Raw genomic sequence first — 27813 nt, 5'->3', positions numbered from 1 at the left:
ATTGCAGGAATATAATCCATAAAAAAAAACGAGATATTTCGGCAGGAGGATAATTTGGCTGCCACATCTTACACCTGGTAAGAAAATGTTAATTTGGTTGGTGGGTGTTTGTGTGTGTATGTGTATGTAACATACGTACATATGCGGACGTGTATATGCGTACGTTCATATGCGTACGTGTATATGCGGACGTGTATATGCGGAATGTATATGCTTATGCATGTATATATGCGTGTATATGTTTATGCGTGTATAAATGTATATACTTATGCATGTATATGTTTATGCGTGTATAAATGTTTATGCATGTATATATGCGTGTGTATGTATGTTTATGCATGTATATATGCGTGTATATGTATGTTTATGCGTGTATATGTATGTTTATGCGTGTATATGTATGTTTATGCGTGTATATGTATGTTTATGCGTGTATATGTATGTTTATGCGTGTATATATGCATGTATATGTATGTTTATGCATGTATATATGCGTGTATATAGTTTTATGTTTATGCATGTATATATGCATATGTTTATGCATGTATATATATGCATATGTTTATGCATGTGTATATATGCATATGTTTATGCATGTATATATGCATATGTTTATGCATGTATATATATGCATATGTTTATGCATGTGTATATATGCATGTTTATGCATGTATATATATGCATATGTTTATGCATGTATATATATGCATATGTTTATGCATGGATATATGCATCTGTTTATGCATGGATATATGTATATGCACGTATATATGTATATGCACTATATATGTATATGCATGTATATATACATGTAATTATTTTCATTTAAATTGCCTATATTTTATTTTTTTTCCGCATGGAAAAGGATCTTAACTATTCAAATAAACTATTAAATAACCTTTTTAATAGAGATTGCTTTGCTAGACAAGAGTGAATGATACAATGAAGAGTTAATATATTCTTTATTCCAAAATAGAAAACTCTAAGGCATACCAAGACAAGATAAAATTTAACGTGTCGTCAAAAAGCAAAACAGGCATGAAAAAGACGTTACGTTTTCAAACTCTCCATGCTCACCCAGGCATTCTATCACATTTAATTAATCCCCTCCCTCGAAAAAAAACTGTCTGTAGTGGCACGGAACTCACAAATTGGAGCACTTGATCTGTGTGTACATAAATAAAACGCGTCTACTTTTTGTTTGTACTTTCTGTTCCCGAGCACTCAACGTAGTGATTGTATTATCAGCATAGTGTACTGGATTACACATTTTAAAATTCCAACCTCAACTACTTTTCCAAAAATGCTTAGACAATAACACACAATCATGGTAAAAATATCAGTCATTTAAAACAAACGAGGTAATCTCTTCAAGTATCGAAGAGAAAAAGTTCTTGATGGACTTATACTTAAATACAGTATACCACATTTTTTTGTTTTACCAATCAGTTGGATTTTTGCCCTTTGTAGCAGTATTACTCCATTTCTTTAAGAAAAGAACACAGACCTTCACGGGACTCATTTAATTTGAAAAACCAATTTAAATGTATCAAATTATTTTTCCTGTTTTTTTTATTTTTTTTTTTTAGACAAAGAACCTTGGAAAATAAGGTTGCTGTACATCAATATTTGTTACAAAATGAAACAAAACACGGGGGGAAAATGTAATTTTTCATGAATATAAAAATAAGCATCTTTTATTTTGAAACTCCTAGAGCTTTGCTCATTTGCAGAGGTCCATGTGAGAGCTATGGAGTAAGTCTTGCACACATCTACTCAAAACACAAGCATGCAAAAAGAGACAAATTCTTACGATACAACTTCAAAATGTTGTCATCCAAAGTTACAATTCAAGAGGGGTGAAGTAAAACAATATTACATTTCTCAATATTTATCAATGTAGCATACAAACTTGCTTCTGTGTTTAACACTTTTTCTTCTGATTATTTTTTTTTTGCTTAAATATACAAAGTGCAATCGGCTACATCAACTAATTAAAAAGTTTTTATAAAACACGCACAGCAAGGGTGGATTTTGTCAAGTGTGGAACAATTGCCGTATATTCCTGTTGTGCTCTGTAGAAACCTAATGTATGTTTTTAGTTTGTGCACAACCGCGAAAAAAGTTAGTCAGTTCTGTCGACTTATTTGACACTTTTGTGGACATGTAGTGCACGTGTTCGTCTGAATTATTTACTGCAGTGAGTCGCTGTTGTCGAGGCCCAGCCCAGACATATCGGCATCATCGTCATCATCTCCACTGTCCCCAGACTCATCTTCACTATGGCCTCCTAGCATGACTTGTTGTACTGCCAGTGTTGCACCATCTGATGTCAGGCTGTGTAGACCTTCCACATTCATAGTCACCATAGTACCTGTAAACCAGACCAGAACCAAAAGTGTCTGACAATATTGTTTTACTTCACGCTTCTAGTTTTCCTTTCTTTTCCCCCAACAAAATGATTCCAAGCTTTGGTCCTTTTGAAAAGGAACAGTGACATCTTATGGGAGAAAAATGACAGCAGCTGCTTCATAATTTGATCAAAATGCTTTACACTAGCAAAGCATTGTTTTAAAGTGGAAGATATGCAATAAAAACTTTAAATTATTGTATTTGACCTATCCTGGGGTGTTTTCTGTAAAGCTTACAAATTAGATTTATAATAAAAGCCATTTTTTCCATGACTGGATTAATCTTTTACCCTAAAAAGTGGAAAAATTGGAAAACAAAAGTTGCTGTTAGATATATTCAATTAGTTAATCTGTTGAGCTAAACCAGCATGTGTGAGGCATGTTATACTTAGTATGTATAAACATTATTCTCACATACTGTATTTTCTATCATATAAGCCGTATTTGTAACTATAAAAATGACTGAATAAAGGATGTGGCTTATATGCACACAAGACCTGCTATATTATTTTACCAGTACTAGATATAATATTTAAAATTTAATATTTCCAATTTATTGGTTATTTTCTGTTTTGCAGTAAGAAAACAACCATTAATGGACGAATACATTTTTATGTGCTTTTGATTTATACAGTATCTTGAAAATACCACGTGCGATTATTTTTGTTAAGATTTTCCCTTCAAAGTAACAAATTTGTACTCCGGGGATATATATTACTCGAGATACGAGCATACGAGACAGCCTAGTGGCCGACTGCGCGAGAGGCTGCTTATAATAGCGCACAGTCTTTCACTGGATGTACGGGTTATAATTTTCACTGGAATTAGCCTGACCGAGTCAATAATCTGAAACAAAGCTAGCAAAAACTACATGGAGTGAAAGCAAAGCAAGCATCTGAAAAAGGCACCAGGAAAAAACCTTCAAAGTGAATCGTGGGTGGTTCGATAATTAAAAAAAAAAAAAAACTAACCGGACGGAACGATTACTCCTAGAGAAGCAGGAAGTTCTGCTTCCAAAGCTGCAGTGGAATACATTAACATCTTTGCCTCGGTTATTGTACAAGGTTTAAATTTAATGTAATGTAAGATTAAAACTTCTTTTTAAGTGTATAGTGTTCTAAGTTCATTTAAGTTAAATTGACATATGAGCTCAGTCCTGCAATACATTAAACTTGTTTGTCAAGGTATTACTGTACTTCAAGCATGGTTCTCAATGGTTAAGCCAAAACATGCTCATTTTAAAAGATTTGTGTTGCACCAAGATTTTATTGTTGTTTAAAGATGAGATAGCCTTGCAGCAGGAACTTTCCAATTATCTCTGCCAGCAGGTGATGCTTATTTGAACTACTTCAGATCATCAAGAGCTGTGGCTAGCATACCTGTCAACTTGTACGTTTTACATGTATTTTATACGTTTTTTTACCATTTCAAATCATGTACGCCGTACACCGACTTTTGTATGGGGAAAAAAATCGCCAATATTTATAAAAAACGATCTCATCAAGACCGTTTTGGCTAAAATCCAGATAGTCTCGTATGCTGGTAGCCAACGACGCTACTGTCATCGATCGTTACTCTTGTCATGGTATATCAGCAAAAAATATCCTCAATCGTATGTATTTTTTTGCGGAGCGTACGGCAAGATCGATAAAGGATGACATGCGCATGCGTTGATATACATATTGTAAATATCGTGTAAGCAAGCATGGAGGAGCCACCTAGTAAGAAACGAGTTACCGAGAGTAAACATGCGTCGTACGGTGTTTGTACGTTTTTTTGGGGGTTTGTACGGGGAATTATAATCATTGGAACATGACAAGGCTAACAGTCATGTTCATTCACAAAGATATGAGTGACAGACAAAGGGTAACCCCTTCACCCCCTAAAAAAAAAATCCTGCTTGCTTAAAATATCGTAAACAGATTAATAAATTAGGTTACTTAAAAGGACATAAAAAATAGATTTAAGAGTATTTAGCTCACGTAAAAAAGTATCTAGGTGCATCTAGGAGTAGTCAAATAACTTGAGTATTTTGGTACTCCAAGGAATATTTAAGATACAGTTTAGGAAGTATAAAAAGATTAAACATATTTAAGACAATTTAAAGTTCATCTGGCGAATTGAAGTAAATCCAAGAGTGTTTTAGGTAATTTCAGAATTATGTATATCTTCTGTTTGCAAGTGTTTAAGAAAAATTGCATGTGAATATGTTAGTCAACTATCCAGCTGTTTTATTATGCTGTGATATTTGGAGAGTCAAAGGATTATGAAGGTAGGAATATTTCAAAAATCTATACCGTCTGGCATTGTAACTTGCTGTGGCGTGCCACCCCCCGAGGCAATGGAGTCTGGCCAGAAGCGCTGTAGTGGACGATTTTGGGGAGTCTTCTTTTTAGCTTTAGGCGTCTCAGACGAGCTAGCATCCAACATGGGCTGTAGAATCCGTCTTCGAGCATTTATAAACCTGCAAAACCAAAACAGGATAAATTCTGCGTTTAGTCTTGTTTTGATTCTCTGTCCCACTGGTGGTACCCAATGAAATGATTGCCTCAACCCAGGAGACATGTCAACAGTGATGGACTATCAGGGCCTGAAAGGCCCTCTCTGCTAGCCTAAAAAATATCAGAATTACAGACTGGTGTTAATTATGTTTTGTCTATTAATATTTATTAAATAATTCCAAATTGTCTGTCAATTTCCTCTCATTGCTTTTTCCCTGGTTGCACTGCTTCCAGATGTGTTTTCATATTAAAGCATTTAACCAATCAAATTTTAGCCATTATTGGTTGCCAGGGTCAGAAAATCTGCCTTAAAGCCATCACAATCAGTTCTGCAGGCTCTATTGCATTAAACAAGCATTGATAAAACTGTTGCTTTAACCAAACAGATTCTGTCATTGCCTTCTAGCAGGCGTAGGGATACGTCATCGCTTACACCAACTATGATTGGCTAGTGATAGCGTTGACTAGCCAGAGCTACCAAACTGTGCGAGCTGCACAAGCAAATATATTGTTAATTTAAAAGCGTTTTTGTCAATAGAGGAGGAAAAGAAATTAATTTGTTTGCAGATTTAGTGTCAAAGCCATTTTCAAGACAGACTTTTCAAGAAAAGCTGGACATCATTAAGATAGGACGGACAACTACGAAGCAAGGAAGCTTGTCACAACCGGGAGGGAACATTTTCAGCACTAAATCGAATAAAAACGTATGTATGCCAGAAGTACGACAGGACAGGCTTGTCTTTCAGCATTAGCTTCGATGGCGACAGGAAAGGAGCAAAGAAAAGAGGATGAATTTTGTGTACAGGTAAAAAGTCGGGAACGACCTGGGATTGAACCCACGACCCCAGGACTGTGAGGCCGACATGATAACCACTTGGGTGCCGTGCATAATGTTTAACATATCTTATCCTAAAACGCATTTAAATACTGTGAATGTTAAGACACTACTCACCAATTATTGACCTGTAGAAGTGTCAGATTTGTCTGACTGGCTATCTGCTTCTTTTCATCTTCTGTTGGGTACGGGTGCTACGGAATGAAGGAAGACTGTTGTTGTTTTTGTATTTCAAAATTTACGAATGACTTGATGCACACAGACTTACGCCAATGTGCTGGAAAAGCCATGAGCGCATGACATTGGTGGCATGCTTGGGTAGAACACCACGTTTGTTTTTTGTTGAGCTGTCATCGTTGTTGAAAAGGTTTAAGTCCTGGTGAAACCGCAGCTGGAGCTGAACAAAGAGACAATAGGTGAGACAACATCAATGGTACTCAATTTTATTTACATACTGTACAAGCAATATGTGTTGCTACCTAAATCATTGCAACCAAAAATAAATAATTGCAAATGAACGTCAGGCTCATCTCATCTCATTTTCCGCTTTATCCTAGGGTCGTGGGGGGTGCTGGACCCTATCCCAGCTGACTTTGGGCCAGAGGCAGGGAGACCCTGAATTGGTGGGCAGCCAATTGCAGGCCACAAGGAGACAAACAACCATTCACACTCATACCTAGGGGCAATTTAGAGTGTCCAATAAGCCTATCATGCATGTTTTTGTAATGTGGGAGGAAACCAGGGTAACCGGAGGAAACCCATTCAGGCCAAGGGAGAACATGCAAACTCCACACAGGCAGACGTGACCTGGATTTGAACCCAGGACCCCAGAGCTGTGAGGCCGATGCCCTAAAAACTCGCTCTACCGGGCTGCCCGTCAGGCTTCGTAATTGAATACAGGCGGTTGTCGATTTACGACCACATTCTGAATCAACAGATCGGTCATAAAGGAATCTGGTTGTATGTCGATCCATGTTGTGGATACTGTACTGCACATTTGTGTTTCCGCAATGCAATTGTGGTTATGATTTGCGAGACTGATTGACAGAAATAAGAGTTAATGCACGCCAAATCTGAACCAAAAATAAAGCCTGGGATAGTGAGTGGGTAACTGCCTGTATTGCTTATTAAAAATTAAATGAAACAGGACACAAAAAAATATTGTAGTGAACAACCCAACGTACTTTCTCGCAAAAGCCATATTTGTAACTCCAAAAAGTGTTGACTGAATCAAGGGTACACCTTATATGCGCACAAGATTAACAGCTATGCTATACACTTTTTCATTAGTAGATATCGGCAAATTTACATTTACTATTTGTTGGTTATTTTCTGTTTTGCAATAAGAAAACAACCATTACTGGATGAATTACTGACTTCCTTATGATATTGAACCTAACAATGTGCTTTTGATTCATACAGTATCTCTGAAATACCAAGTGCAATGATTTTTCTTAAGATTTTTCCTTCAAAAGTATAAGACATTTGTCTCCCTATTAAAACCATGAACGTGGAGGTGGAAATTGCAAATCAGGGGGCAGCTTATACACGAGAAATTGTAAAATTGAATGATTTTAAGGCAATTTTAAGAGTGCCGCTTATACTAGAAAACATGGTACGAAACTGGAGAAAAGTTCTGATGATGAATGGATGCACTTTGCTAATCAATTCACAAGCAATTCCTGAATTTCATGTTTTTAAACATTGCTAGTTCACCAACATATTAAAAGAAAATTTCTAACACAATTGGGTAGCTAGCCAATTGAGCCAATGCCAACAACAAAGACATTCAAAGTAAGGAAAATGAGAAACCTGATTGTTTTGGACACGTAGAGTCCCTGGAGAAATAGCCTGTGTTACGACCTGGCCTTGATGAGTGACTACTGTTACGGGTTGATACACTGTGCCACCTGGGAGGAACACACAAATGCATATATTGGCATTGTTTGAGGGCAAAAGCAGAAAGATAGTGCCACTTTCTACAGGAAAAAGAAATCTCAGCTGCAATAAGACAGTAGCAGTTACCTGCAGGCGTGGTCGTATGCCATGATGACATACCTGCAACGACCTGGGTGGGATTTACTGCTGTGACGGTGACATTTCCTTGTTGCAAGGCTGAAGCCGGGACCACAATTTGACCGTGAGGACTCCCTGAGACGGAGCAGGGGACCTGACAACAAAGGACCTTAGATAGTTTTTTGTTTTTTGAAAATCTCTGAATACATTGTCAGGGTGGCTTGACGTGATTCAACGACCTGGGATTTGGTTGGAGAGAAACTTGGGGTCTGGCTTTGAACAGGAGAGTAAGGACTACCAGGATCTCCACTCAGCAGGGTTTCACTATTCATTTTAGTCTTGAGACAAGCAATGTATCGGCTGCAAAAGTCCTTACACAGGTCGCTGACCTTCTCCAACTCCAGTAGGTGGATTCGTAAAACCTGGATAGCTTTTACCATCTAAACAACACAACACAATAAAATCATTTTCAAACTAGGAAATCTCGGAAATTTTTGTGCACCCAATAATACAGCAATTTAGCCAACATAAAATGTCTGAATATTACATTTAAGCCAGGGAGATTTCAAAGCAATTGTAATCGTTTCGAATACAGTAAATGACTTTCATTTGAATTTTGTTTGCTCAATTTAAAAGATACAATTCACAAATTTCTTAGGATGGAGGACAGAGAAAATATTTAAAAACAGCACAGGATTTTTTTAATAAATGTGATGTCATACACCCATTGTTTTAGTTTTTTTCTTTATTGGATGTCAATATATCATGAGTCATAGGATGCAAGCTCACCAAGTTGTCAAGTTCTGGGTCTTCACTGAAAAAGGGCTTTCCGTCTTTCTCCTGACATCGGACAAAGTTCTCAATGTCCACGTCAAAGCTTGCAGAGGTTATGCATTCCGAACTGAGAGTGGACAGTTCACACTTTTCGAACAACAGTGCCAACAATGGAAACAGGGGATGTCTGTAAAAGGGAAACATGCATAAACACTGTTGAAAAGAATTGGTGACTGTTTGACTGACTGAATTTTTGGTCACTTGGTTCTTTAGAATTTTACCTTGTTCTGGTAACTACCATATTTCTTGTATATAGCCGTAATTAACAAAAAAAAAAGATTAATGAATCAAGGGTACGTTTTTATGCGTACAATACTTACAGCTTTACTATAAACTTTTTCACCAATAGGTATCGGCAAATTAGCATTCACTATTTGTTGGTTATTTTCTGTTTTGCAGTAAGAAAACAACCAATACCGGGTGAATTACTAACTTCCTTATTATATTGACCCTAATAATGTGCTTTTGATTTATACAGTATCTCAGAAATACATGTCCCAGAACTGCTCGCCAGTCACTGTTCCCACTCACATTCACATCATTGCCTACATGAAAGTCAGGCAAAGGCACCACATAATCAGTCACTTTGACTGCACTGTACAAGAATGCTAGATCAAATTCTTTCCATGAAATTGTAAAAAATAAAAAAACGGGCATCATTTCTTAATTTTTTGCACGTAAAACAAATCACCATCTGCCACACAAGGCTGGCGGCGCACTGTGAGTAGGCCGCGTTTCCAGATTGTCACTACTCTACGTCCTCCTGACACACCTGGTCCGAGTCACCGCAGGTTATGGGAAAGAAACCTATTCAATGTGTATATCGGACAGGCCATTACACACTTGTTTTCTTGATTATTTACTTTTTAGCTTTGGCATGCTTTAAAGTCGTAACACTTTCATAATACCGAATGAATAAGGCCCCCCCGGAGTTGGTGACCTCAGGCGAATATAAATTAATTATTAACAGCATGCTAAATTTGATTGGGTTTTCTATTTTAAAAAATGACCTAAAATTTAGCAATTTTTTTTGTGATCAAGTCAAGAAGGCCGTACATATTTTCTTTAGGAATGTACCGTACTTATTCAAGTATTCTGCGCAAAATTCTGTACCAAAAACTGAAGCAAAGTACATGTGTGCATTTTACATGAGGTCTTTGCTTTTATGACCTGATCCCGGTAAAAAAAACTGCCCTCCGCCAGTGAAAATGTCCCGTCCGCAGCTAATATAATGAGATGTAAAACCTGTCTTTGTCCAACAGATGCCGTGCGACGGCCCGTTCCATCAGGGCCCAAAGAAGGAAAATTCATATCCCCCTTCTCAGAGGATATACTCTACCTTGTTTTACAAAAAACAGCTATTGCCTTTGGCAAGTGCAGAGGGGAGGGTAAAATAAAGAAAAATTGCTCCATAGAAACATTAGCGGGGCAGCCACTCACTGGAGAGAGCCCTATCCTTGCTCAAGAAGAATGGAATCAATTGTTAGGTGAATCTGATGATGATGGAACAGACTTTGAAAAAAAATCAATGTTATGATGATGAAATAGATGGATTTTTACATTTTTAAATTCGATCTTAGAATAATATTCATACTGGTAATTTGTTTTACCCGGTTTCAGGTATCATATGTTTTGAATAAATGTTTTGTCATGGCGACATGTCTTCAACATTTGCCAGTTACGAGTACCTGTGCAATCCTTGGTGAGTTGAGAAAAGGTGAAAATAAATTATGCCAATATTTAAGTCACAAATTATGGGTGCGCGTTATACTCGAATAAATACGGTAGCTACATACACGACAGTTCACTCACAATCACATCCCATGAACCAAACAATAAAATACAGAGACTTCATTATACCGATATATTGAGGCCTTGTCCACGTCCATGGGCGTCAATGGATCTGTGAATGTCGGGCTAGGTGGCTCTGCTAACATCCCCTCAAACTTTTCTTCTGGATCGCTCTCTACCTTCGATACTCCTTGCATCTGTGAGAAGAAATTAAGTACAATTATTTCAATCACCAAAAAAAGTGTTACAAACATTGACAGAAGCCATCAAAAATAAAAACGGTTGTAGAGTCATCATCTCATCATGTGAATGATGATGGGATCAATGAGTACCCGAGGGCTAGAACACAAACAGTAGTTTCCTTCACTACAGATCTCAAAAGTATTGGTCACAGATGTAAAAAACACAAAAAGTTCATATTGTGTTTTTAAGTAAAGAAGGAATTTATACAGCTGATCATGTGCTCCATTTGTATTGACAGTATGTATATTTTGAATTACACATTTGATTTGATCATTTAGTTCAAAATTTGGAAAGAGTGCATTTGTATAGTCTTTTATCATTCACTCATTCACACGACACACATGACCCATGTTCCAGCACTCATATTCATCACACTCACATGTGCATTAATGCACCAATAAGGGCAGTTCCAGCAATGTAGGCGGTACCCTAGAATGCTTGGGCAGTCGAGCTGTCAACTTTTAAGTCCATGGATGATTTGCAGTTTCAATTGAACCACTGCTTCCTTTAAAACATTTTTTAAATATACTTTAATTCAAGAAATGTTCAAATACGACACTGGCCACTAGATGTTAACAATAGGACTTGAAAGCCGTTTTGCATTGTTGGGACGTAACAGACATATTGAATAATTGGGTTTGAAATAATAACAGTCCCAATACAGCAGCAAGATAAATCTCTGTTCCACAATCCTAGTAAGTTTTAGGACATCCGAAAGTAAAGGTATAAAAACCAAAATACCCCAACTGCGTTATACAGTCCTCCCGTATTTATCATGAATTCCCTTCTTCACATTTTTTCTTCTATTAATTATTTTTAAATAATTAAATAATTTAAGTTCATAAAAATGTGCTAACCACGCTGAAACTCGTAAGCGGAAGCCACTCTTGCTACTAGAATTCAGCACTGAAGAAAAATGGTAGTTATAATAAGGGTGACCCTACTTAGCGCTTTTTTGATTATTGCGGCAATATCTGGTCTACATTAACTGCAATATTCGAGGGATTACTGTACTTCCATGCTGCTGATTGTGTGAAACTAAAATATAAATTCAAGGGATTTGTTGAAAAATAGCAGTGCTTAGTTTAAATAAGAAGATTATGGATTCTCATGAAAATGGGTGTTTAGCAAGGAATTAAGAATTAAATGTTCTGCTATAATGATATTAAAACCTTTAAAATAGGTCGAATCAGAAAGATGAGGAGGAAAGACAACCCATCCCAAAGAATGATAAAATTATCAGCCTGGCCAATGCTCAAATAATGATCAGCTCCGGGTGAATCAAAGAGAATCTCAATTTGCCATTTGAGTACTGTGACAATCGTTTATGTGAAGCTAATTAACCTATCAAGGGCTCATTATAATTTACCAAAGAACAATGACTGACTGAAAAAGGTGAGGTGTAAGTAATAATTTGTGGATTGTTGAAAGCAAAAATTTTCTTTTTTTTTTTGTTCTAATAGTTTACAGACATTTTATCATACACAGAAGCCACCGTACACAGTGAATCATGGTGGTATTCGCATTATTTTATGGGTATGTTTCTTGAACTTGAGGGACTTATTTTTTAAGTATTGTTGCCAGTATGCTAAAGAAAAAAAAATCCATTGAGACACAAGACATTTGCTCTATTATCTTGAAAATATTCTTTGACTTTCTGTAAAATATTGGCAAATTTAATTACATTTTCTAATTTTCCTGATTTGAAATAGAATGTACAGTGTCCTCAATGCGTGTATTTTTTCCATTTATTTTTTAAATAAAATTGAATAATTAGCTTCGACTGCATATTTGACATTTATAACAACAGTGTGAAAATCAGTTGCCAAAACACGAGGTTATGATGCTTGTAATTGAGTCTGGCATGCCCAATGGTTGCGGCTTGCTTCACTTTGACATGTGACATTATAATTGACGATGGCGTCTGTGAGAAAAGCTCATGAAGATAATGAATGGATAATTATTATTTCTCTCAAATGTATTTAGGCAACATAGTGGTACTTCTAATTATGAAACTAGTTCCAGAAGTGGTTTCGTAAGTAGAAGCACATTTTACAGTGAATGAGCATAATTTTTTCCAAAATCTTTAATACTCCAGAGTTCCCCCGCTACTTCGCGGTTCAGCTATGGCGGACTCAGAGCTTCACAGATTTTTGGGGGAAAAAAAATACAAATATTACATTGAAACAACATATTTTACAGTTTGTTTTGTTATAACATGAATTTCACGCTTTCTACCCGTATTCTATATGGTGTACTGTATACAGGGGGGTAAACAAATGGAATTAAATTCAAATTAAGTATTTTTGAAGGGGAATCCCTACTTTGCGGAAATGCACGTATCGCGGGTGGTTCCGGTCCCCATTAACCGCGATAAGCGAGGGAACACTGTGTACACCCTTTAAAAGGTATAAAATTATACCAATGTTATCAATATGTTAGCTAATGTATGTATTCAAAAAAAGGAAAAAAGAAAATGATTTGTTAAGCTATTGAAATGAATAAGAATTGCAAAGACATTTTTTGATGGGGTGGGGGCTCAATAAACATACGTTCACACGCATGTAAACACACAACTTACCAACTTCAAAGTATATTATGCCTACTCGGAAACTCAAGAAACAAATTCCGTGCTGAATGTGGTCATTCTCCAATGGCCTGGCTCTAAAAAAATATTTTATTTATTTATTTTTAAGTTATACTTTAAGGCACATGTGTCAAAGTGGCGGCCCGCGGGCCAAATCTGGCCGGTCGCATCATTTTGTGTGGCCCAAGAAAGTAAATGATGAGTGCCAACTTTTTGTTTTATTCTGAAATTTTTGTTTTATTCCTTCAAATGAAGATTGTAGATTATTTCCTGTTTCCTCATTTCTAATCAATAATTGCAAACAATTTGGGCTAATTTGAATGTCCAAAACATTGCAGAGCATACTAAAACTACAGTTAACATTATGGTGAACAAAATGCTAGGTTTTCAGTTTAGTTCTTTAATCATTGTGAGCAGACAAAATGAAATATTTTTATTGTCAGAAAAATGTCGTGTATTAAAAAATCAAACATTGGTCTGACACACTTACCTGTTGTTTTCCCTTGGAGTATTTTTCAATGGAAACCGAATGGGCTGCCATCACATTCAGTGCAGAGGCTGCAAGCACTCAGGCATTGTAGATTGCTCCAACAGGTAGGCAGTCTAAACAAAAGCACAATGGCTTTACTAATTTTATCAGTAAATTTACAGAAATATTTCAATGACCTTGTCAAATTAAGGAAAATGCAGGGTATTCTCTGCAAAACAAATGAATAAAAATTAATTGCTGAACACTTTATTTTATTTAATCATACTGTTTAGTCACTAAAGACAAACTGACAAATGTATGCAGGGCTGATAATGTTATTCCAATTAGGCCTGTCTCAATAATAAATTTTAGTAGGTGATATATTGTCTCAAAAAGAACGTAATGCTAAATTGCGATAATATTGACAATTTTAACCACTAATGTGACAGAATATTATTATAAATCACCCATTCAAATGCAATAAATAATACTTCTTAAATAAACACAAACAATATTAAAAATAATTATTACCATTTTTTTATCAATGCATAATACGTCATTCTAAAGATTAACAGTGATTACAATATTTTTTGTTCTCTACGGATTAGAGCCCTCCAAATGCATTGATTTGATCCAAAATGACAATCCTCTAGTCCTGATAAGTTATTTGATTTTCGGCAAATCAGACTTTTCATATTGATTTCACCTGATAGCTATCTTAGTCCAGAATCTAAAATATGAGAGTACCTACAGAAATCTGCATTTCTGCTGAACAGGACGTGCTCTTATTTTGACGTGATCAATGGAAGAAAGTGAGTGCTCCCTGCTAACTGTGGGCTTCACACAGTGGACTGTTTCTTCCTCACAAATGTGCTGAAGGTCGCCCATAGTTGTTTTCTTTTATGAGTGAATTGCAAAACGCATATTTCTTGGTTTGGGATGGGATCTTTGGGACGAGAGCAATCCATCAAATTCCGCGGATAATGTAGATAATAAAATAAAAAATGATAATTGAAACACAGTGAAGTAGGATCACCCCTATTATTACCTTACTACTGTGATCATTCACTTAGTGGTTTCACTACATTTTTTTTTGTAACAAAAATGTTCATTAATATGTGAGAATCCATACTGAAACTTGAAAGCAGAAGCCACTCTGTGTCTTCCACTAAGAAAATGCCGGAAGACAGAGGTCTGTCAATCGGGTAAAAAAAAAAACATTAAAAAATGGCATGCAGCAGCCATCATTTATATCCAACAGACCTTTCTGAGCATCTGTGAGGGTGGATTTTCATCAGAAATGTGAGCCCCGTGCGACCTTATACGCGACGCTTTTTTAAAAATAGAACTTGTTCGGCGAAGTGGACAGCAGTGATCATCGGCGGAGGGTGATTTTTTTTTCAGAAATGTGAGCCGGGGGGACATTATGCAGGATTCCATAAAGACGACTAGGCCCGTAGTAGCAGAGGTGGAATGGCCTACAAATGTGCAATGTGCAAAAGTGCATTGCCCGACACCATCGGCCTTGTCTGAAAATAGAGCACTTTAGCTGGCGAGCATGGTGAGACGCCGCAGTGGAAGTTGAGATTCCATTTAAGTCCGGGCAGTGGGCTGACGTTGTTGCATTTATCCGAAAATAGAGCTCTCCGGACGGCTAATTGACGGTTGGATGGCGCGGAGGAACAAAGTGGAACTTTAAATTCCCGGCCGGGTCATAAGGCCATTCGGTAGCACATACCGGCGCCGTCGGCTGACGATCCGGTGGTGCATGCCGGTCTGCCTTTTTTTCCCTCCAATTTTCATTTTTATTCAAAGATTAACTGAACATGCAGATCATCATCATCATCATCATCATGTGTGGGAATGCTGCTGCCTGGCTTCATGGTAAAGCCAGCTTTAATCAACAAGTTCGACCGTAGCACTCTGCTGCGTCCTTGCTGGTTTTTCAGGACCGATACCAATAAATGGTAGTTAGAGGATAACCGATATTTGGAGCCGATATTAATTTGCACGAAAAGGGTAAAGAACCGTGTAGAAAATAATAGAGAATAATACTGAATATAAACTTATGTTGATATGTTTTTGACTGTATAATTCAACTATATACCTGCAAGTCAACAGAGGGTTAAATATGTGTTGTGCTGGTACCTGTGTGTTTATTACCAATAAACAGAAAGCAGGAATAACCCAGTTTTAAATTGATTTCTTCATATCGACTAGTCGGGTTAAATAAAAGCCCAGATGTCAATTGTCCAAATATCGGCCCCAATAATCGCTGGATTTATGAACCAGGGTAACTGGAGAAAGCCCACGCGAGCCCGGGCACAACATGCACACAGTGAGAACCGAACTGGGATTGAACCCTCGACCCCAGAACTGTAAGGCCAACACACTAACCACTTGGCCGCACATAAGCACATATAGAAAAATAAATACATATATATTAATCAATGACAATACAGTAAATATTTGTCAGCATTTTAATCCAGTTTAGGGATGGCCACACAACTTTCATGAAATGCAGTTCAGGCTACAGCAAATGTGGTTAATCCACAATTACATGTAAAAATTAAAAACTAGTAGTATTCAAAGCACTTTGACCAACATTTATTGTTTAGTAAACAATGAATATTCACACGGTATTGCTAATATGACCTGGAGCTATCTATTTCATTTTTTTGCAGTTCCTTGTGCTGGGAATATTTGATTTCATTTCTGAACTGCTTTATCCTCATTAGGGTCCCTGAGGGTGCTGGAGCCTATCCTGGCTGACTCCAGGCCAGAAGCGGAAGACACCCTGAATCAGTAGCCACCCGGACACGCACAGAAAGACAACCATGCACACTCACACCCAAATTTAAAGTGTCCAATCAGCCTATCATGCATGTCTTTGAAATGTGGGAGGAAATCAGAGTACCCGGAGAAAACCCACACAAGACCGGGGAGAACATGAACCCAGAGCGGTGAGGTCAACATGTTAACCACTCAACCACCGGGCCTAATATGCTGGGAATAATTTAAAACAAAAAAAACAACATTGTCAAGTCTCATTCATTAATTCATTTACTTTCTGAACCGCTTTATCCTCGGTGGGGGTGCTGGAACCTATCCCAGCTGCCCCCAGGTCAAAGGCGGGGGACACAGTGGCCAACCGATCGCAGGGCACAAGTAGAACATGCAAACTCCACACAGGTCAGGGGGAGTGACCTGGATTTGAACCCAAGAGCCCAGAGCTGTGAGGCCGACATGCTAACCACCCAATCCACTGGGCTTCATTATCATGTCCTCAATAATGGAAATATAATGTTTCTTAGCACATGTTCCCATGATGAAATATTACCTATGTCAACACAGACACAAAAGATCCTATATTTATAACCAAGACAATCAGAGTAAAACAGTGTCCTCTTGTATAGCAGCTAAGCATGTCAAAATGCTCTCAACTGGTAAACCAGGAACCTACAAGTATCAATAAGTCTACAATACAAACAAACGAAGTTTAACTAATGTCATTAGTCAGCTGATCTAATGATCAAGTTTCATTATGATCCGTTCAAAGATAACAAATGAGTAGCCATTTTATTTGTGCGTCCTTCAGCCCTCCAACAGGGTGGTCTAAAAATGGGCCAGACAACATTGCTTATTGTTATAATATTCGATGTGTTCTTCATCTAACATTGGACACAAACAACACAAAGTTTATTGAACATTTGCCTCCTCAAATCATGGAAAAGAGGACAAATAAAACATTCATTATTTAATTTTCAACACACTGGTCAGGGTCATAGGGAGCTGGAGCCTATCCTAGCCAACGATATTTGGCAAAACACAGAGTATACCCGGCTTCTTTACCTGCCAGTCAATCGGAGGCCGGCCATCGATACCACCTTGCGCCACAACACTCACACTTCCACCGAGCGAGAATCGATTCCACGCAAGCCAGATGGTCCAAAATGAAAACTAAAATTTCTATTTTATTTTCAATTTCATTGAACTTTAAGGAGGGAAAAGGGCCTCACTTCATGGCCATGTTTGCACTTTTTTTTGGTACATTTCTCTTCATTTAAAATTTAAGGGCGGGCCAGTGGGTGAGTGGTTAGCGCATTGGCCTCACAGTGGGAGACCTGGGTTCAAATCCAGGTCAATCCACCTGTGCGGAGTTTGCATGTTCTCCTAGGCCTGCGTGGGTTTTCTCCGGGTACTCCGGTTTTCTCCCACATTCGAAAGACATGCAGGGTAGGCTGATTGAACACTCAAAGTTGCCCCTAGGTACAAGTGAGAGTGTGAATGGTTCTTTATCTCATGTGCCCTGCGATTGGCTGGCCACCATCCCCGACTTCTGGCCTGGAGTCAGCTGGGAAAGGCTCAAGCACCCCCCGTGACCCTAATGAGGATAAAGCAAGTCGGAATATGAATGAATCTTGATCAAATTAGTCAATTTGCGAACACATCATTTAAATGTTAACAATCTGGTTATCATGGCACACAAGGGTTCCAATTTAAAATTGCGGTCAATTTATTATTATTTCTCCAAAGAAGCAGGAGTGCATCTGTAAAATCTGGCTTTGCAAAGATTATACTGATAACGCGGTGTACTAAATAAATTATTATCCGGGTTTGCTGATATCGGGGAGGGTCGATTTAATCAACCTCCCGATACACTACGCCGTTCAACATTACTAACAGGCATTATTTGGCGAATATTGCTTTACCTTGGAACTACTTAACAACCACAGCGCTCTTAGCTTGTAGCTCCGTGTCTGCTACATGGATGTTTTATTATTTTTTTAACCTGACGGAAAATAGCCATCACGTAACACGGAGCTTTTACTAATATCAACATTTGGCATACTCAATAAGAGGAAACCTTCCCTATGATTCTATTTTTCAAGTAGCATTTGGTAATACATATGGATAAAAGCCTAGCTGCTGGGCCAGGTACTAGCTAACATTAGCAAAATAGCTAAATGATTTTAAGCGGCTCGCCCATTGCGCTGATAAAATTCCAGCCGCCATGTTAATTTCCAAAATAATTATTACTCCCCAAAAATAATGTAGTAAGTTTCGAAACCGTACTAAAGGAATGACGGCCTCGTCTAAAGATTTCTTTTTTTTCATTCCTAAAGTGCGGTTTTTCGTTTATCCATGCCCAGTTACTAATGTAAATCCGCTTATTATTTCCTTTGTAGTTTTCTGTCCATTGCGGAGTCCTTTGATAGCCTTGTTAGCTTAATAACAAATTTGCCTTCGGTGAAAATACAACAGCGGAGGCGTGTTAACATTATGCCAAAACGGGATTCGTAATGACTGGACGATGAATGTAGCTATGTGTTCCTCCATTTTACTAACAGGTTACAAACTGTACCAGTAACATAATGTCAAGTAACTATAATGCTACGAAACAGCACAGTGCAGTTATCTAGATCTTTCAAGTCATTCATGGAGGGCAGATGTCTTTATCCCTCCCCTTCGCGTTAGCATTAGCATTACAGCTGTCGGGCCTCGTTTAGAGCGTTAGCTGTGTGATTTTCCACAAGCCTCGTCTACAGGGCGACATATTTTTTTTCACCCTCCCTCCATCGTATACATAATTTATTTTTTCTACAATGCTGTTCCCCTCGTAAAGCATCCACCGCTCGAGCAAAAACATCGCGTTTCCTGCTACAGGCCAGTTCAGCGTACACGCTAAGATTGTTTGATTGATAGGGACGGGAAAGAGGGATTTTGAGTGACAGCTTACCTGAGTGCCAATCTTCGTCACACTGACAAGCGGCTGCAGCAATCGGGACCCGCAGTTGTCGCGGTGCGTCATCGCGTATGGGCACGCAGGGACGTTTGCAACATTAATATTCATAAGGTGGGCGGTCAATGACGTTGTGCAGTGCTCTGCCTCTGTACTGTCGATGTTAGCTGCCCAATGACTACCCTTTTCATGGTTAGACATTGTTTTTCCTGCACATTTTTTTTGTCAGGCATTCCCCGTCGATATTAATGCTGTAAAAATGATATTTTGACAAAAGTATTGATCTTGACTTGCTTGGCATTTTAACTGTGTTAAATAATAAATCAGGACAATGTGTGAATGTGAGAAACACCTGAATGTGCAATCCTTTGTTTAAATGTTCAATGAATCCTTCAAGAAATACTGAAGACGGCCATAGAGACAAAGAGGATTTGATACATGACTGGATACACCCCAACAACCACTATTGACAATTATATTTCAGTGAAATGGACCCACTTTATCCTCACTAGGGTCGCGGGAGTCCTGGAGCCTATCCCAGCTATCCATTCCCACTGTAAAAAGTCATAGAATGTAATACTCAGAGAGAAAAAATAATATGAATATAACAAGATTAAAATTGAACTTTTACAAGGTTAAAAGGAAATTATGATGATCATTATATTATTGATTATTCGATTACAAGATTCAAATTGTGAAACAGTCATTTTTTTTTTTTTTTCTCCAACATGAACCGGAGGTTTCTAGGGCATCAACATTTGCTGACGTAAAGTCTGTGAGCACTTTTTTTTTTATATACTAGAAAATTTAAGTAATATATGGGGAGAAAGTTATAAAATGTACAGATAAAATCATTACATCACATATGTTCGCAATAATCAAACTGGAAGTTGTTCACGATCCGCAGACATCAACTTTTGGTGACATTTGGTCGGTGCGAAAAATTTGATTTTGGATGTTTATGTGATTCCTGCTGATAAAATTTTGATGAGAATTACTATTGTTAATATAGGTGGCATAGCTTTAAACTAAAAGATTCTCAGATGGTGGTTACCTTTGAGATCTTTTTAATGCAAAAAGTGTGCCGCAACTCAAAAAAAGGTTGGGAGACACTGATTTAGTGTCCAATCAGCCTACCATGCATGTCTCTGGAATGTGGGAGGATACCGGAGTACCCAGGGAAAATCCACACAGGCCCAGAGAGAACATACAAACTCCACAATGGTAGACCGACCTGGATTTGAACCCTGCTCCCTTACTGTGATGCTGACACGCTAACCACTCAAAACCAGCATTTGGAAACATTTTAACTGAAACATACATTTGTTAAATGCATGTGAATGTACATATACATCGAAAGAAGTGTTTCTATTTTTATTTATTTAGACCTTTTATATATTTGTTTGTTTATAAGAGCAAAATCAGGATCAAGATGACACTAGCTGAGCTCTCCTAGTGTCGAGGGGAGTGTCTGCCTGAGCTAGGCTGCGGAAGACGATACTTTGCCATCTCTACATCCATGTCGGCAAAGGTATAGGGATCGTAGTTGTGGTGTTGGTAATTTTGGTACGTGCTGTTGTCAACGATTTCTTCTGACTCAGCAAGTGCCACTGTTGCATCTTCTGCAGAAGAAAGCCAAGTGCATAAAAATGAGTTCAATTATGTTTGCAAAATGTACTTTCTTGTTTGATGTTTTCAAAATAAAAAATAAATAAATATATAATACATATTTACTCGCATATAAGCCGCCAGCGCATCTAAGGCGCACCCTTAAAATTGTTGAATTTTACAATTTCTCGGGTTTAAGCTGCCCCGTTTCACAATTTTTACCTCCACATTCATGGTTTTGATAGGGAGTACAAATGTGTTACTTTGAAGGGAAAATCTTGAGAAAAATCATCACACTTGGTATTTCTGGGATGCTGTATGAATCAAAAGCAAATTATTAGGGTAAATATCATAAGCAAGTTAATATGCCTGTATTTGTAAATGCAAAATATCAAATAATTCGCTCTGAAAAAAGAAATAAATATATCTTGACGAGATCCTGATGCTATTTAGACAGAAATGACATTTTTTTTACCCTAACTTAACAATATTATGGCAGCCAAATTGCTTCTAATGTCAAAATATCAAATTTTTCTTTCGATGGTTCATAATACTGCAATATTATCATATTATTCTTTCGAACAAGAAATAAAAAGAAAAAATCAAAGCGGAATTGTGTTGTATTCATAATTACAAATATACAATCATTAAGCAAGAAACATAAGCACAACTAGGAAGTGTGTCCATCGTGTTCACCAAAATGTCTGGATGCAATAATAGCATGAGATACACATTACGCCAGTATCAAGGCTGATATATTAATAATCGACCGCAAGACCTGCAATCAGCCTTAACAACTACAGTATTCCCTCGGTTATCGCGGTTAATGGGGACCGGGACCCCTCGCAATAGCTGCATTTCCGCGAAGTAGGGGTGCCCCTTCAAAAATGCTTAAAGAAACGTATAACACGTGCACAAAAGCACCACCAAGCAAAAACATCATAGGAGTCCGGATGGAGGATCTTCTGCAGTTTTTTTGCACGTAAGAAACATGGTTATTGGGAGTTGTGAACATTGTATTTTTGGGCGGTGAAGATGCGCCTGTGAACAGCCATGACATCATCAATGCGATTCCTGAACTCTCACCATGTTATTGACCATTTCTTTGATGCAATTACTAATTCTTATTGAATATTTTGTTTCCACCTCTTGTAAAATGATGTAATTTATAATTTTAATTTAATATCTTTCCTTTTTTTCCTGGAAAAATCCGTGAAGCTTTGAGTCTGCGGTAGCTGAAGCGCAAAGTAGCGAGGGAACACTGTATTGAGATGTGGTAAACGCTACAAACATATCTACTCGCATCTGGCCAGTCAGAGTATGTTTAACTAGGTATTTTATGCAAGATAAAGTTTTTAATTTTCTTGAATTCCATATATAGGCGTCCAAAAATGTTGTCTAGCGTTTTATCTGTTTATCTTCTCTCTATTTTGAATAAATGACTGTATCGGCTGCATAGTCTTGCGTTATGGCGTTTCGTCTTTGTTAGATTTGTGCATGTCGTCTTTTTATGCGCATATAAGCCGTACCCTCGATTCAGTCATCATTTTTTTGCCCAACAAATGCAGCTTATATGCATGTGAGTAAATATGTATACAGAAAACCTGATCCTTATATATTTAAAACACCAAACATTATGTAGACTATAAGCCGCTATTTTTTCCGCTCACCCTTTGAACCCGGCGTCATTCGTTACAAGGCGACTTATTTATGAATTTTGGGTGTTAAAACAAAAACATAAAGCAATGCACATAGGGGGTGAATAGTTTTGCACAATAGTAAAATGAATAATTCCATGTATAATTGTCTTTCTATTTCACTTTGTAATGTTCTTTCACATAAATTGTATGTTTGTTGTTGTTAGTTGAGAAAATGTTAAAGGGGTTTAAATGATATTGTAAATACTAATAAACACGAGATGTTTTGAATGGGTTTTTTGGTCTTTTTTTGCAGGATGGACATGTTAAGGTTAGTTGGACTTGAATATGTTCGTCTTCGGAGACAAGAAGATCCCCAGAGAGAAAGGTTACGGACTAATTAGATTTAACACTGGATTGTGTACCCTCAAGTGAAGTGTCTTTCTGTAGTTCTTCTCCCAAAGGTTCCAGCAGCTCACTAGTACTCTCCGATGAGGGTAAGACCACGGTTGCAAGATCAGTAGGTGCTCCACAGGGGGAAGCAGCATCCATTGGCAATGCAGGAGTCGTACTAGAAGTCTCAACACTTCGTTGAATGACAGATTCATCTTCTACAAGCAGGGGTGCAGTATTTGTACTAACTTTGGCACTCACAGGAGTTGAAATTTCTAGAACGACATCAGTTGATTTTTGTTCTGGAGCTGCAACCTTAGTCACAGCTTCGACTGCAGAATTTTCAACACCCAAAGGGACAGTGGGAGATTTCGATTCTGTGGCCGAATTAGTTTGAGCTTGCAATTCAGTTTCATTCATCTCTGACACGTCTTCAGACACCTCCTGGAATTGTGAGACAGAATCCACCTGGTCTTCAACGGCACTAAAATCTTCTACCTCCCTGGTATTTCTAGAAACTTTTGCATGTGCAACCTCTTCTGGCAAGGTATCAGAGGCAGTATTTGCTTCCTGTTCTGGTAAAACCTTCTTATAAGCTTCATCTTCTTTATTTACAACATTTACTTGTGTATTCTGTGGGAATTCTGGTACCTCCTGACTTAAAGCTGACTTCTTAACTATAAGAGAATTCTCTTCAGAGTCTGAGTCCGAGTCCGAGTCAGAATCAGAAGAGTCACTGACCAGTGCTGAATGATGGTTAGGCCTTGTTTGGTCACCAGATTCAGAATTGGATGCTTTTGTTGTGGCTACATTGCCTGTCGTTTCAGCTAAATTGAAAGTTTCTTTCACTATGTTGGAATGTGTATATTTCTGCATAGTTTTTTCTATTTCACTATTATCAATGACAGGCAATGTATCCGCTAATTTGCCTGTATGGATGTTGGACATTGAATCTGCAATACCCAGTGGCTGTTTTAGAACAGATCCCTGGTTGGAAACCCTCATAGGGAAGGAGACTGATGTCTTGTATTTAAGAAGTGTTGTTCTCTCATCTGGATCATTTGCTGGTGAGCAAAATACAACAAAAGGTTACAGGTGAAAGAAAAAATAAACATGAAAAAATGAGGCATGATATTCGCCGAAAACTGTTCGTGATCTTAATTTGATTACAATTTAACGGGTGCTATCTGAATGCGTTGGTCTTCATGTTTTTTTTTGTGATATTTGTATGTTTGCGAGCAAGTCATGAGTGAGTTGGTATTGTAGCGGTCGGTGTATCTCCTAAATAACCTGGGCAGACCCAAGGACAATGCGACTAGAATCCCCCTCCTCCTTTAGAGCAGTTCATTGACTGGAACTAACGTTTCAATGACTCCCTGGAATTATTGAATGAGATGTGACAAAAAAACTGTAGGACATGAAGAAAAGCCATGCGGAGAACTTGTAAATTGTGCAAAATTAGGCTGGCCAGATTTGATCTCATATCTGCTGAACAGTGGATTGATTAAATGTTTACATGCCCAGCTCAGTTATGAGATCAAGTACCCTTCTGTGTTGAATTTGCATGTTTTTTTATGCCTTTGTGACCTTTCTGTGAGGACTCACGTTTCCAAAATAATGCATGTTAGGCTGATTGAACACCCCATAGTGTGTGTGTGAATAGTTTTTTGAGTCACTGTACCCGGTAATTGAATGGCAAACAATTCAGGGTGTACCCTTGTGTCATAGTTAGAATCGGAGTCAGTTTGAGTTAAATGTTAATTTTCATTTATAGGCACAAACAAAATAATAATAATAATCCAAAAAATGTGACTCAAAATCTAAGATCTAATTAGAACTGTGAGTTTTCTGATCACTACTTAAAAGCCTTTGCTATGGAGCTCAAACATTAGATCAGATGCATTGTTTTTCCACAGAACTTGCAAGATTATTCTACATCTTCAATTAAATTAAGAAAAAAAAATCTGCCACAAAAAAAATTAAATACTTAAATGTTCCTACATACTTTTTTCAGCAGTTTTTATAGCCTCTCCATTTTGACTGGTGCACAAAGCAGAAGTCCTGGTCCACAGGGGGCTCCACCTCTCCAAGTGGTAACACTACACACAGAAAAAACACATTGAGCGCAAAACACCACATACAACCATTTTCATTACAAGCAGTTGAAGACAGTAGATTACGTGAAATTAATTCATTCATTTTCTCATCTTGACAAGAGTTGCAGGGGTGCTGGCGCCTATCCCAGCTAACTTTGCAGGGGGACACGCTGAATTGGTAGCCAGCCAATCACAGGACAAGTAAACGAACAACCAGTAGCACAGTTTAAATTAAGTACAAGTATAAAATAACAAAAGAAATGGCTGAATGTTAAGACCAACGGTACATATACAGACGCTCCCCTACTTATGAACGAGTTAGGTTCTGAGCGCCTTTTCATAAGTTGAAATAGTTCAAATTGAAGTTGATTCAGTGCTATAATTTGTATTATAATTTATGTTTAAGGCCTATATTTAATATATTGAAGGTTTATATAAGGGCATTTGTTTGTTTAGGGCTTGTATAAGTAACCAGCATTGGTTTGTACTGAAAAAAAATTATTAAAATGGAGAGAACACATAAAGTACTGGATACACACATGAGAGAGATGGAGAGAGATTGCCGAGAAACTGGCCGAAAGAAGCTATCTGATGACGATTGCACAGTTTTCTTTTTTTTCCATCACAAATGATGCTGTAGCACTGTATGGCATTATTCAATTGATTTGCAACCTTTGTGCAATGTTCAATATTTAGGTCCTGCTGCTCAATCTTTCTGTTTATAAATGGTACCGACGGTCGAACGATTCAAGTTGTAGTATTCCCGTGCAACGCTCACCACTCTCTCACACGCATCATGCTTCTTTATTATTGCCACATTGCTACTCTATCAACATCAGAGCTTCCAACTACAGTCATACTTTGAGATACGAGTTTAATACATTCCGGGACCGAAGTCGTATGTTGATTCACTCGTATCTCAAATCAACCTTTCCCATAGAAATGAACTAAAAACTAATTAAGCGTTGGCTACACCTGGCTGTATACTCGAATATCAAAATATGTCTAGCATTTCAAGGTAAATATTTGCTCGAAATTTTACTCGTACCTCAAATTGCTCATATGTCGAGGTATTACTGAAATGCGGAATTTCAGGAGTTCACCCAGAAATGGAACACAAACTCAAGGACTCCGGACAACCTCTTTATACTCCGGAAACCCCAAAAAGTGTTCACCTAATTTTTTTTGAAGCAATCATAGCAACCCCAAAGCGTTTTTTAGAACTAGGCAAAACCTTAATATTTTCATTAACTCTTATTTTCAAAGTAAATGTGTGCAGTCACTGTTTTAATCAGGAAAAAATATTACTCAATGGACTAGTAATTAACGTAAAACCCGACAGTAAAATCGTTACAAATATTTGTTTTTTTTCAACATTTTTTCCAATCCAATGTCAAAATATTATTCTTTTCAAGGCGTACTCAGTCACAGTAGTATTATATTATAGTATAATTAATAATTACTGTTGTTTATATCTTTAGAACACGAGGACTCCGCCTGCATGCAAACATTGATTATTAGGAAGTATGAATCATTCCAGATATTACGCAAAGTATTATTTTTATAAGTAGAGTGGACATTACCTTCAACTTCCATAGTTGCCTTGAGAATAACATGAAGGTCGACATTTTGTTTCTTCTTCTGTGATTTTACGGTCATAAATATCACGTATACATGACTAGATGTATGATAAGAATTACAAGCCAATGAGGAGAGCGTCATTCTTTTTTGGCCATCTTGCGTCGGGGCTATGGCTATCCACTTCTCAATTTCCAACCATTTTCAAACAGCTTGGTTCGTCAACATCTTCAAAAATGCAGCACTGTATACTTAATATTGATAACAATTCCTCTCAGCCCAACCTGAATCATAGCCATGTTAATGATGTATGCTATTTAATCTAAAGAACAGGTCAACTGTGAGAAAATAACTTTTATATCCATTGAAGTCTCATCTAGTTTTCTGAACCACTTCATCCTCATTAGGGTCGCGGTATGCTGGAGCCTATCCCAGCTGACCCCAGGCCAGATGCAGGGGACACCCTTCACTGGTGACCAGGCAATTGCAGGGCACTGGGAGATGAACAACCATTCACTCTCACTCACACGTAATTTAGAGTGTCCAATCAGCCTACCATGAATGTTTTCGGAATGTGGGAGGAAACCGGAGTACCCGGAGGAAATATGCTCAGATGGACATGACCTGGATTTGAACCCAAAACCCCAGAACCGTGAGGCCGACACGCTAACCACTTGCTCCACCAGTCCACCCATCCATTGAATTCGAGAGTTAAATTATTCAAATCAATTCGGTGGCTCAGATTTCTGTGGGTTTAGATCAGCTTTGGGTGTGTCTAAATGGAGTAGCTTCAGGGATTCCAGGTGCGAAAGACAGTCTGCAGCCCAATCACAGTTGAATAAAAACAAGCCAAAGTTACAACATCCCATTTAAGATAAGATTTTCTTTGAGAATTCACAACTATTTTAATATTATAACAAGAAAATAAATACGTAAATTAACAGTTGGGGGACCAACAGGTAGAGCAGGGATGAGCAATCATTGTATAATTATTTGAGGTCTAACTCCATATTAATGGCCATAGTTTTCCTTTTAATATTTTGCTGTATTATATCTGTAATGTTTAATATC

The 27813-nt window shown here is 37.7% G+C and overlaps 2 protein-coding genes across 2 annotated transcripts; both read right to left on the bottom strand.

The window, feature by feature from the left end:
* Positions 1–945: 945 nt before the first annotated feature.
* pknox1.1 (pbx/knotted 1 homeobox 1.1) lies at positions 946–19596 on the bottom strand. The gene is made up of 11 exons (XM_077727658.1): positions 19428–19596; positions 13709–13821; positions 10458–10585; positions 8553–8724; positions 8003–8203; positions 7773–7917; positions 7560–7657; positions 6016–6144; positions 5865–5941; positions 4709–4875; positions 946–2374 (listed from the first exon to the last, which is right to left on the bottom strand). The coding sequence occupies exons 2-11, from the start codon at positions 13757–13759 to the stop codon at positions 2193–2195; spliced, it is 1350 nt and encodes a 449-aa protein (XP_077583784.1). The 5' UTR covers positions 13760–13821; positions 19428–19596; the 3' UTR covers positions 946–2192.
* Positions 19597–20790: 1194 nt separating this feature from the next.
* Positions 20791–26853, bottom strand: ndufv3 (NADH:ubiquinone oxidoreductase subunit V3). The gene is made up of 4 exons (XM_077727660.1): positions 26748–26853; positions 25074–25167; positions 23101–24132; positions 20791–21052 (listed from the first exon to the last, which is right to left on the bottom strand). The coding sequence occupies exons 1-4, from the start codon at positions 26790–26792 to the stop codon at positions 20883–20885; spliced, it is 1341 nt and encodes a 446-aa protein (XP_077583786.1). The 5' UTR covers positions 26793–26853; the 3' UTR covers positions 20791–20882.
* Between the last annotated feature and the right edge of the window lie 960 nt (positions 26854–27813).

Source organism: Stigmatopora nigra, chromosome 11, assembly GCF_051989575.1.
Source record: "Stigmatopora nigra isolate UIUO_SnigA chromosome 11, RoL_Snig_1.1, whole genome shotgun sequence".
Classification (NCBI taxonomy): domain Eukaryota; kingdom Metazoa; phylum Chordata; class Actinopteri; order Syngnathiformes; family Syngnathidae; genus Stigmatopora; species Stigmatopora nigra.
This window is presented reverse-complemented; position numbering and strand designations above follow the sequence as displayed.

Excerpts from the sequence above, each read along its gene's own strand:
- pknox1.1 (XM_077727658.1), bottom strand. The coding sequence starts at position 13,759 with ATGGCAGCCCATTCGGTTTCCATTGAAAAATACTCCAAGGGAAAACAA. Across the intron at positions 7,918-8,002 it reads TCTCTCCAACCAAATCCCAG|GTCCCCTGCTCCGTCTCAGG; the intron begins GTCGTTGAATCA and ends CTTTGTTGTCAG. Across the intron at positions 7,658-7,772 it reads GCATACGACCACGCCTGCAG|GTGGCACAGTGTATCAACCC; the intron begins GTAACTGCTACT and ends TGTTCCTCCCAG.
- ndufv3 (XM_077727660.1), bottom strand. The coding sequence starts at position 26,792 with ATGTCGACCTTCATGTTATTCTCAAGGCAACTATGGAAGTTGAAG. Across the intron at positions 24,133-25,073 it reads TATAAAAACTGCTGAAAAAA|CAAATGATCCAGATGAGAGA; the intron begins GTATGTAGGAAC and ends TTTGCTCACCAG. Across the intron at positions 21,053-23,100 it reads GAAAGACACTTCACTTGAGG|AAGATGCAACAGTGGCACTT; the intron begins GTACACAATCCA and ends TTTCTTCTGCAG.